The sequence below is a fragment of the Monopterus albus genome, unplaced genomic scaffold (genome assembly GCF_001952655.1).
Source record: "Monopterus albus unplaced genomic scaffold, M_albus_1.0 scaffold267.1, whole genome shotgun sequence".
Lineage (NCBI taxonomy): Eukaryota > Metazoa > Chordata > Actinopteri > Synbranchiformes > Synbranchidae > Monopterus > Monopterus albus.
Window position 1 is genome coordinate 708 of NW_018128147.1, and position 12,625 is coordinate 13,332.

Consider the following 12,625-nt stretch of genomic DNA (forward strand, 5'->3'; position numbering starts at 1 on the left):
TATTTCAAGCATGTGATGCTTTTTATTGTGGCCAGCCTAAGGCACACGTGTGCAATAATCATGCTGTCCAATCAGCATCTGGATATGCCACACCTGTGAGGTGGATGGATTATCTCAGCAAAGGAGAAGTGCTCACTAACACAGATTTAGACAGATGTTAATGCTAAGAACAAGAAAATAAGAATTGCAAGTTTGTGAATTTGAGTATAATTCTGACAATACTGAAAAGATGATATTCTAACTGCATTAACCAAAACATATAGCTTGGACACCACATTTTACAACAGTGATTTTATTTGGATTTAAAATAGACATGTCTGATTGAATGATTCAAATCTGCAGTTTGATCATGTCTGAAAAGAGCATAATAACTCGATGTTTCATTTGTGTTGAATATTGCAAATCCACAGAACACAAAAGACTGTTGCAACATGCATAGGTCAGACATCCCTTACATTTCCACACAACAAACTCCACTGGCACGTTCACAATGACTTTTGGAAGTACTGTATTATGTTTAGCATTAGTATCAAGCCCATATAGGAATTTATATTTTCAGTTACATGTCATCATATTGCTGGTCAGGAACACCTTTTCAAAAACAAGGGTCAAAACATTGATATGTCTAGTCATACACAATTTTAAAGTATTTCTTGTGTCCAAACAAGCAAATTTTTAACATAAAATTAAAAAATAAGCACTTAACTTTATCAGTACAAGGTAACACCCTCAGCGTAATGACAGATAAATTACCCTATACCCTAGATTTGTTTCAGCCTTCTTTCACTAAAAGTGTACATGTAAAGGATGACCAAATAAAATTGTTTTTATTGTCTAATTTTATTCTCAAAAGAAAAGTATATTTGTAAGCTATCATATTTGATATAGAGTAAACCTCTGTTAAGGCAAGTGGTGAAGAATATGTTATGGAAAATTTGCACAAAAGAAAAAGATAGATGTCTTGCAACATATTGCAAATAATATAAAGAACCACTAGCATAAAAATACTTCCTTTGCCATGGGCCACAAAACTCAACCAACCTAAGGGACAATATAAATATGATGTAATCTGTACTTAAAAACAACATCCTCTCTGAAAAGTACACACATTTTAGAAATTGAAGTGCTTCTTGTCAATCCACTATAGCTACAGCATGTGGTCAGTACAATCAGGTTAGGGTCCAGTCTTCTCAGATTTCACTGTGCTGTCTAACACAATAATAAGCGGATGTGAGTTGCATTTCCTTCAAAAGTTGTATTCATTATCATTTTGTCTATTTTTGTTGTGAAGAATTATAAGTGCACTTTTGAAATGTCCCATTAATTAGACACATACAATTAAATGCACTATTTTTACTTGATAGCAGGTGGGTGAACATGCTATCTAAATCAAATAGCAGGAATACATATCTAAAATTCTCATAGAAATCCAACATCCAGTGGCATTGCAGTTAAACAGAACAGGAAGGTCAGCACACTGTTAGATGCATCAGCCACATGCTTTAAGTACATAATGGGTTTTTATTTGCCACATTATTTATTTATTTACTTTTTTGTTTTTTGATTTAAGAAAGCGAGGTACTATATTGTATGCCCTTTCAAACAAGGCAAGCCACTGGTGAGTAAACTAGTGGATATTGTATCATGCCAGCATCTGCTCAGGATCATCAGGGCTACTCCATTTCTAAACCAAATGGCAAAAAATGTGACATCATTTTATTCAGGCCTCTGGGCTTGCTGTAGCTGATTTAGGATAGCCATTGTTATCTTGTCAGGTTGTGATGGCTATAATTCAAAAATATATCCTAATTAAGATTGTAATTGTCTCACAGCATCTTATGTTTGAACCAGAGGCAATGACAAACATGCAATGATAAGTCACCTGAGGGTATAATAGTGTTTTAAGCTGAGGTCAGCAATAACTGATATTTGTGTTCATTGTCGGTGTAAGGATTTACATCTTCATATTAAGCAACTAAATGATAGGTCTTAAAACATTAGGCAGGTCCCCATATGAAAACTGAAACAGGTGTTTCTTGTTGTAGTCACCCCCCCTTCATATTACACTTTGAGATGCCTTCCTAATGCACTTGCAATCTAAGTAGTAGGGGACAAAGTACAGTCCCCATTCTGTGCAAAAATGTATCCAAATGTTTATATTATACTAATGTGAGGCTTCAGTAGTCTGGGTTAGACACATCAAGCTGCTATTTTTCAAGATAGTCTTTTCAGTATAGTTCATTTTTTGTGTTACTGTCCCTCCACTGCAGGGACAGGGAAACACTGTATGGGAAATGACCGTGCTTTTATTGTATATAAACGAGGGAGCAGTCTCCGGTCACTGGACCAGATGGAATGTTGGGTCTTCCAAAGATTTAAATCATTCTTATCAAACTTTTCTTATTAGGACAGAATATCTGACTCAGTATCCTCGTCAGAGCGAAGCTGAAAAACTCACCTTTATAGTCTTTAATTCTCTCTACATTATTACTACAGAATACATGACATTTGTCTGCATTTTGTCCAATTTGTTTTCACTTTATTTTTAATGTTCTGCCTTCTCTGTTTTGGCCTTTTTTAACCAAATATTTTCATACCTCATTTCTATACTTTCTTTCTGTCCTGCTGCTGTTAGTTTCAAAAACAAAAATGTGTATCAGTATTAAATTCAACCATTCTGAACATCCTCCTTCTCTAACTCTACAAAATACTGTGAGCATCAGATTCTTCCATCCATCCTAACACAGTCACAACATACTACAGCACTCAGATAAAATATGCTCTTGCAAATGAGCTTTTAATCAGTTATGATTGCAGTATTAAATAATTCTGTGCTTTTGTGCCTTCTGACAATTTAATTAATAGTTTTCTCTGTTACAGATAGCGACTCTGCCTTTACTTATCATTGTCAATGCAGCAGCTGAATGAACGTCTGCTTTTAAGAAAAAAACTAACATTTTCCACCGCATAAAATAAACCTCTTGCACATACTTAAAGGAAGGATTGGCAATTCTTTTCCGAAGCATTTGTTCTTACATACCTCAAAATTCTCTTTTCAATAAATACATTAAATGCACTGACAACATAAAAAAAAATCTGTCATCTGTGGCAGTAGTAGGGCTGAAAAGTGCCTGATTTTACTCATCTCAAGCTGAACCATTGGATGGCGTACCTGCCTGTCAACTTAATTTACTACTTGTCTGCACTCTGCCCATGAACTTGCATGAGCCAGAAGTCTCCCACAAGGCACTGCAGTTTCAGGAAGATGTGTTACCGCTCTGTTTTGATACCTAAAGCTAGCGAACCATGGCAGAAAAGGTACCCACAGCAGCTTTTGTTCACAGATGGAGCTTGTTTTTACAGGTCAAGCCTTTCTCTTTAAGACAGGTAATGTTGCTGGAATTTAACACAGTGAGCGGGCCTCCCTCTTCACTTCTCCCCACCGGAAAAGCCCAGACTTCTAAAGCTATTTATTGGCTACGAGCCTGGGCTAAAGCTATGAACCAGAGGTCCCCACCAATGGTTTGGGGCAGCAGATCTGCGTGGGAAATGTCGTAATCAAGAAAGTTACAACTGAAAATAAGTTGCAAGAAATAAAACCAGAATTAACTTTGCTGTGGCTTTTGAAAAAAATGGCAACAATTGAGAGAACAAAATGGGCTGAAAAGTGGCGCCATGGTGGTATTTCTGCAGGACAGATAATTATCACAATCGTTATTTTCCTGAAATCTGTAAGTAGTAGTCAGGCAGTGCATATGTTTTGGAGGAGTGGCTTTGGAGAGAAGTCAGGGTGGGATTTCCTCTGTCTACTTTCAAAATCGAGCTTCCTCTTGCCGGTTTTTCCAGACTGGTCAACACCATCTTTAATGTCATGTCAGAGAAATAAATACAGTAATTTAAGGACAAAATGACAATGTAAACAGACAAAGCAAAGGAGTGTTGAGGCAATGCGCAGATGCAAAATTAGATAAAATATTGAACTTCATGTGATAATTTGCTGTAATATGAAGGGAGGGTGCAGGTGTCACAGCTGGAATATGTATGTTCCTTGATCACTATGCTAGCAAAACAAAGACATCTCATTTGTATATATCACCTTCAGTTTCCTGATTAAAATTTTACTCAGTGCCAATATGGACACATACTGTAACATTATTTATTTAGTTTCCATTTCATTTCTTCTTCTTTTTTTTTGTTAAAATAAATATCAGCAAGTATACAAATTGTTCATGTTTCAAGACCAATTTCCTAACACATTGTGGTTTACATTCAGGAACATTCATGTTGAGTGAAAACTGAAATAACCAAACCAAAGAAACAATAAAATAGGAAACAATGTTCACAATAATTATTTATGTAGACTACTGATCACCATACATTTTCATATGCTACTTATTATTAGTTTTTAGCAGTCCGGACTCCTTTCCAGAATGATCTATTATAGTTTCTCCTTTGAAGGGGTCCAGATATAGGGTCTTGAATGTTCTTCTATGACCTGTTTGCAGTGGTTATAAATGTCCTCTAAGGTGTCTCCTTGAACCAGTGCTGCAAAAGAGCAAAACGAATCATTTATGTTTTATAGAACTTTATAGGTACATAAAATTTTGTTACAGCCAGAGATCTACCCTTTCACTCATAAAGCTTCACAACTGTCACATGTTTAAAGCCCCTGTGAAGGATTTTTAAGAGGTCTGATGGAAGACAAACAAGCAAACAACAACAAAACAAAAAACAAGCCATGGACCAGCTCAATGTACTGTGCACTAATTATCCTCTGCACTATCCTCTGAAAACAAAAATGCTTGCTAGCAGAAAAAACTAAATTCTGCTATTACCGCATAACATTTGCCTCATAGAAGCTTTAGGAGTTTATTTCAATTTGAAAAAAAAAAAGATTTATATGTTAATGAAAGACAGACAATGACAAGGTTGTATTTTTAGATGCCAAAATTAAATATCAAATCTCTAAGTAGACAATTTTAATAGAAGAATGCAGGCTCATACCACAAATGCACAAAAACTTCAAGTTACTGGCTAGCATAAACACATTTTTTCCTTTATATTACAGAAGTAAGCTTAAACATTATCTGACAGTCTGGATAGGGCTCTAGAAAATTTCTCAACAATCATGCTGGTATTTTTATTTAGTTATTTATTTGCATCTGCATGCAGCCATGAAAAACAGTTGTGTTTAATCATCAGCCCAGCTGCCTTGTGTGCTCGTATGGTGTGCAGCTGTGTTCAACAGCATGGGACAAGCTGAGTACAGAGGGCATCTTTTATTTTTGTGCTTTTATTAATATCATACCTGTGAAGAATTCACCAAACTCCTGCTCCAGCTTCGTAGCCCTGTCAAATGTTTTCTTTGCTTGTTCCTCTGTCAGTCTCTTATTCATATCCCTGTAGAAGGGGAAAAGACACAAAACATCACACATATGATTGTGTTATTTCAGATTATGACGGCTGTGAACACAATTCCAGATAACACTTTACTTTGTCACCAGTTCAACCTTTACAAACACAATATACAAAAATGTAAAAATGTTTACGCAGTAATGTAGTTGTAAGCAGATACAGTTAAATGACAGTTCAAGTGTTCACACACTATACACTACAGTATTTAGGAACAATTTTAAGAAGAACTATGAGGACGTATTTTATATTGTCATTAATAATAATCAGTCTCCACTAATGGTACAGAATGAGTTACTATGTCTTCTACTGTATTTGACACATCTGCTTACAACTAGTTGTATAAGTAATGTATAAGAAAATCTACAATAACATGTAAGTAGTGTCGCAAATATGCATGCAGCAGTGAGAAGATGACAAAGGAATTCCTTGGATAAGTAACAGACTTAATCCCCTCCACGTCAGGGTGGTGGGGAGAATACCACTTGTGATTCTTATGGAATACAAAGGAATGCTTTTAGAAGTAATAAAGCTTTCCATCAGCACCAGAAATTATATTATTTTCAGTGAATGAACTACACCTAACATTCACTTATGTACTCACATGCTCATCTCTGGGCTCAGGAACTGGCTGTAGACTAAAAGAGCATTTGTTATTTCAGCCCACCATCGAACTCAACTCAAAGGGACATCCCTAGCAGTTGTTTTACAACTGTGTTTGACACAGAACAGCCCTAACAGCCTTCCCTTCACAGATAGCACTTATTTTAGGACATAAAGTCCATAAATCTCATGCACCTTGTGTAATAATGACCACTGATGAATCTCATGATGCTCAGTCCAGCTTTGTTCATGCTGGGACTGTTAATAGCTGAGATATGAAAAACGAAACTTTTAACCATGGTTTTTATGATTATTTCTGTTACATTTTGTTCTCTTATAAGACTGTAAACTATAATGTTTAAAACAGGAAGTACTGGTGACTCCCTACATGTTAGGAAAGTGATCTTGCATGATTAGAGATTTTAGACATTCCAGATGTTACAGTATGTATTATAGTTTAATTTCACAACTGATACAATTGCTTACTCTATTTTTCTTATATTCCTAATTAATGAATGAAGCATAAAGGGGTAGATAATGTGAAATACGGAGTAATTACATTTAAAATTAAAACCCTTATTTTCCCTTGTCCCTAACAGAAAAATCTGAAACCCCTGCTGGCCAGGAGACATCACCTCCTTGGGCTCACATCACAGACATAGAGAGGTCAATTTTAACAACTCCTGTCTAGAAGAGGGTTTTTGTCAACACTTCGTGCCATTAACTTGCCTATCTCCACGATTCTTGTTTTATTTGTGCATGCGCCTGATTTTTACTTTTCATTATAGCTTTTTTGTTTTAATTTTCTAGTTTAATATTTTTGAGTAAAAAACCAAACCTGTGTTTAAATTTAAAGTGAACAAGAAGCCACTCTTGTAGCATGATCATCATCTTATAATTTTTTTTTAATTTGCAAGCTCCCCCAAACTTGAAGGCAGACTGCCAAGTACAAACCACTACAGCTGCATCCACCGAATCACATCGCTCAATCCAACGCACGGCAGTATAGATTCACTTAGCATATCTGACATCCAGCCAGACTTGGGCGAACCCAACCAGAGCCGATCCTAACTTCCAGTTATCTTCTGGGCAGGATGGAGGAGGGACTCCCCAGTCACCGAAGCAATCCGAGCTGTTGCTAAGCAATGAGCAGGACTTCTGGAGCCACAGGCTTCTAAAGTTCTGTGGAATGCACATTACTCAGACCTTGGCCCTGACCATACACACCAAACCACAGTAGGCTAAGATGTCTTTATTCTACCTGGTTCCATGGTTAAATGTTGATGTGTCTATAATAAATCTTAATTTATTCAACATAATTTTTCCTAAATTTTGGCTGAATACGTTCATGATAGGTAAAATTTTACTGGTTTTGACATCACTGTTCTCATTCATCCTATGGTTAGACCTCTGTCACTATAGCATGTCTTTATATTTTATCTTTATGTTCTTTCTGGCTTTTGACTCCTTACCTGATTCCAAAGGAGAGATGCGCACAAGAATTCCTATATGCCTAGACTGTCTGTTTATGCATAAATGGCAAATAAAAATCTTGAATCTTATCTCCATCAAATACACCGATCAGCCATAACATTATGACCACCTGCCTAATACTGTTTACACAGGAGTCCATTTGGCAGTTGGTTGGCACTCATGTCACTCTGCAGCTCACTGTCCATCTTCTGTGAATCCATGTGCTTCCACAGTTCTTCTGTCAGGAAGAGCACAGATGTGTCTACAATTCAGTGAAACACTTATGTAAAAGGACTGAAGACTGTGGTGGTGAGGACCAGTTAGAGAGAATTTTTTTATACAAATTCAACAGCCTCACCGCTCTAGGTCTGATATCACCACTACAATCCCTGACTCTTTCTCTTCATAGAGACCAATGTACAGTGTTTCTCATTTTCAACCATTTTAAAAAACATTCAAATAAATTTTAATCTTTTGAAAAATATAAATGTAAGATAAAAGTTCAATCTACTGTAGGTCAACCTCATCACCAGTGAGCTGTGGGTGTCCATGACCCTGTCTCCAGTTCACCATTTGTCCTTCCTTAGACACTGTTGGTAGGTACTAACTGCTGCAGACCAAGAACACCCACCAAGACCTGCAGTGTGGGAGATGCTCTGACCCAGTCATCTCACCATCACAGTTTGGCCTTTGTCAAAGTCACTCAGATCCTTACACTTGCCCATTTTCCTGCTTCCAATGCATCAACTTTGAGGACTGAATGTTCACATGCTGCCTAATATACCCCCACACTGACAGGTTCCACTGTAACTCATAGTCAGTGTTATTCACTTCACCTGCCAGTAGTCATAATGTTATGGCTGATCAGTGTATTCTTGTTATTCACAAAGTTATTAGAGTAGTTTAGTAATGTAGTTGTAGACTGGTTAAAGAGCTCATGATATACTTTTCCTTGATTTCAGACTACTACAGTGTTACACTGGTGAATTATCATTAAAATGTTACCTAAAAATTACCAGGACTCCACTGCCCTCTCTGCAGAGCATTTATCACCGCAGGCTGTGTAGGAAAGCTGCCTCCATCCTCAAAGACCCCCACCCACCCCCAGCATGGACTGTTCACCCCCCTACCCTCGGGTCGGAGGCTCAGAAGTGTGAAATGCAGGACCTCTAGACTGAAAAACTTTCTTTCCGACTGCCATCAAACTCCTAAACAGCTGACTCAGGATCTACCTCATCTGTACTGTTTACATACTCATTTTGCACATACATAATTGCACACTCACTGCCGAGTATTTCCACTCCACGGCTTCCATGTAGCATATATTCTCTCTGCATTATAATGTGTTCATGTTGTATTTATGGCAATAGTGTGGATGGCAAAGAAAGAACTTCATTGTACAGGGAAACATCTTTCCTAACTGTGCATATGACAAATAAACACTTTGACCTTTGACCTAAAGCAGATGCAACTCGGTTTATACAAGTCTCACAAACTCACAAACTTTTTTTCTAACAATATAAAGTCTTCCGTGATGGTTTAAGGATTTTCTTAAATAGTCATGATCTCCAGTTTCATTTTAAATGTAGTTTCGTTGCTGTTTACCTCCTGTTGTCTGCATTGTGATCAGTGGATGTGGAGAAAAATACAGGGCCTGAGGTTACTGCATGTCCGAGAATGTTCCTGTACAGGGACTTGCTGTTTTACCTGACCAGGTCTAACCTACAAGCAGTCGGCCGGTGAATGATCAGCTCATCAATGCTGGATTCCCCTGGAGCACAGTACCTGTTTGTTTTGACTGCTTGAAGCCAGTGTGTCTGCTACATGTGATGTGTTGCTGGTTAACCAGTGGATTAACAACCCATGATATTATTGTCGGGGCTATGTTACCTGTTCAAATTAATTTCACTGCTTTGGGACAGTATGTGATTGTGTGGGGGAAGATGCAGCAATCACCGGTTGGATTTGCTGACCTTGGAGCTACTTGAAAGGGAGTGATGTTTCCACCACTTAGTGGGTCTTAATGGTAAGTTTAAAAAAAACATGTTGCATGTCTGTTAATGCCTTGTTTCTGTAACATTAGAGCGAATTGTTGTAAGGCTGGAGAAGTTACTATGTCTGCATTATGCCAGTTAAAATATGGGGTTTCTCTGTTACCCGCCTTGTTTAGTGTTACACATCTGTTTTCATAGGTACATATACTGTTGTTTACCTATCTATGGAGGGGAAATTCATATTAATTAATGCTGTTATGGTTCATTGTGTCATCCACTTTCTTATTCTGGCTTGAACATGTCTGGTAATATTTGATATATTGCCATTGTCCAAAAGATAGCTTATTTGTCAGTTATATATTTTTTTTTTTGTTGCCCTGTCGAAATGTGTTTCCCCTGTTCAAAACTCAATATTATCCAGCGCCAACCTCAGTGGTTGTGGTTAGGATTCAGGTTAGGGGAAACGCACAACACCAACAGCAGTGCATTCATGAACTAGCCTCTCATTTTTAGGAAGATGTTCTCGGGCTTTATCATTCTGAAATAGTTACATACTATTTGGAGTTAACGATAGGTGCAAAGAGGTATCCAAGATTAAACATTAAATGACTGGAAATGAAGATGACCTGGGCACTTTAGTAAAGTTTATAAAACCCAAGGGCATAATTGTCTTTTGCTGAGAGAGTAGCAATCAATGTTGTAGAGAATTCATTCCTTCATTGATTTAGAGATTAATACATTAATTATTTAATCACACATAATAAATTTAATTAAATTCTCATTAGTTTGCCATGTTAAGGAACTTGGTGCCCCATTCTGAAAGTAAGAATATGAAATTTGTATTCAAAAATGCTACAGTAGCAGTACTATCAAAGCAAAACCTACAGTATACAGTACAAGTGAAATATAATAAAAGATACAGTGGGTACTCACATTAATGAATCAGTGGACTTAGGCTTTATAAGGATAGCGATGGGATAGAGTTGTGCTACTTGTAGTCTTTTGATGGCGTTTCCAGACACGTCCAGAATACAGTGTTTACCCTGAGATAGAGGCATGAATTTACAAGAGATTAACTAAAATGTCTGAGGTTATATCAATGCTGCACTATGCAAGATTTTTTTAATCTAAAAATAATTCCTGTAAGGTATAAATCTTCTTATCACTCGAGAAGTGATGAGCCAAATTGTGGGAGCGTAATCCAAGCTATTAACAGCAGCAAGTACAGTTGAAGCTCTGTCTCTCTCTCTCCTTTTCCTTTGGTGTATAAATCACAGACCAGCAAGGCAGATAAACATGAGCCCTACAATGTACAGTCCTTGTGCTGCAAGAACTGAATGTGCATTTAGCATGTTTGCCTTGATGTTTTCAGCTAACATGCAACCTTTACAAACAGGTAAGCAGTCTCACCCTTTCAGCCACATATTTCACAGACTGGACACTTGTTCCATACAGATTATTATTGTACTGTCCCGCCTCAATAAACTTGTGCTCTTGGATGTCTTTCTCCATCTGTTCTCTGGACATCACAAAGTGGTAGTCTCGCCCATCCACTTCGTAGTCCCTCTTAGGCCGAGTGGTATCTTAGGTGCAAGGAGGAAAATAAGTTCTTTAAAACTAACATTCCATAACAAGACCAGTAGACACATTGTGTATCCATTTTATTTCACTACAGACCTTATTCTGATCTATAAAACACATAGTAATGCCTTTAAAGGTGCAAATATTAATGTGAAAATTAATTATGACAAGACTATCGTGGAAATGACTGGGAACCTCTTAGTCACACTACTGATAATGTCAGACCCAAGGTTTCTTAAAATTAACACCTTATGTTCCAGTAAAACATTCCAATTCTCTGTAAATGCTCAGCAGGGTGGTTTGCAAGGGGGTGACCAACCTTGTATACAACACAGTTATATAGAGTATGTTGCTAGCATATACAGTGTGATTGAAAATATCTGGAACAAAAAATATTTATGTACCTTTCAAGTGAATATCTATCAAGGAATAAAAGGCTAGTAATCAATGTTTTTGGAAGTGTACACTAACCCTAACATCCCCAAACTGATTCTGCACAAACAGGAATTCCAGAAGGATGAAAAGAAAAATACATTTATGGGGAAAAATTACTTCAGTACTCTCTTTCTAGATTAAAAGGATGAAAGAGTCAGCTTATCCACTCACTTACCTTGGTGCCCTGAACTGACAGCAGCTTTATATGGTTTAAAGGTAAATGGAAATAAAAGAGATGGGTAAATCATCCATCCATCCATTCATTTTCCTCCACTTATCCGGAACCGGGTCACGGGGGCAGCAGTCTAAGCAAAGATGCCCAGACTTCCCTCTCTCCAGACACTTCCTCCAGCTCCTCCGAGGAAATGCCGAGGTGTTCCCAGGCCAGCCGAGAGACATAGTCCCTCCAGCATGTCCTGGGTCTTCCCCGGGGCCTCCTCCCAGTGGGACATGCCCAGAACCCAGAACATGACTAGGGAGCTAGGATGGCACACAGGAGGCATCCGAAACAGATGCCCGAGCCACTTCAGCTGGCTCTTTTTGATTTGGAGGAGCAGTGGTTCTACTCTGAGCTCCTCCCGGGTGACTGAGCTCCTCACCCTATCTCTAAGGGTGTGCCTGGTCACTCTGCAGAGGAAGCTCATTTCAGCCACCTGTATCTGGGATCATACCCTTTCGGTCATGGCCCAAAGCTCATGACCATAGGTGAGAGTCGGAACGTAGATCGACCAGTAAATTGAGAGCTTCGCCTTACAGCTCAGCTCCTTCTTCACCATGATGGACACGGTACATCGACCGCATTACTGCAGAAGCTGCACCGATCCGCCTGTCAATCTCTCATTCCATCCTTCCCTCACTCATGAACAAGACCCCGAGATACTTAAACTCCTCCACTTGAGGCAGGAACTCTCCACCAACCTGAAGGGAACAAGCCACCCTTTTCCGGACTTGGAGGTGCTGATTTTCATCCCAGCCATTTCACACTCAGCTGCAAACCACCCCAGTGCATGCTGGAGGTCCTGGTTTGATGGGGCCAACAGGTCAACATCATCTGCAAAAAGCAGAGACGAGATCCTGTGGTCCCCAAACCGGACTCCCTCCAGCCCCTGGCTGCACCTAGAAATTCT

The 12,625-nt window shown here is 38.4% G+C and overlaps 1 protein-coding gene across 1 annotated transcript in view; it reads right to left on the reverse strand.

The window, feature by feature from the left end:
* Positions 1 to 321: 321 nt before the first annotated feature.
* Positions 322 to 12,625, reverse strand: part of LOC109972717 (disks large homolog 2-like) — a 31,358-nt gene continuing 19,054 nt past the window's right edge. The window contains exons 5-8 of the mRNA XM_020621778.1: positions 10,893 to 11,065; positions 10,416 to 10,525; positions 5,309 to 5,400; positions 322 to 4,545 (exon numbers count right to left, since the gene is read on the reverse strand). Of these exons, the coding sequence (XP_020477434.1) occupies positions 4,439 to 4,545; positions 5,309 to 5,400; positions 10,416 to 10,525; positions 10,893 to 11,065 (482 nt within the window). The 3' untranslated portion in view covers positions 322 to 4,438. The remainder of the gene's footprint in view (positions 4,546 to 5,308; positions 5,401 to 10,415; positions 10,526 to 10,892; positions 11,066 to 12,625) is intronic.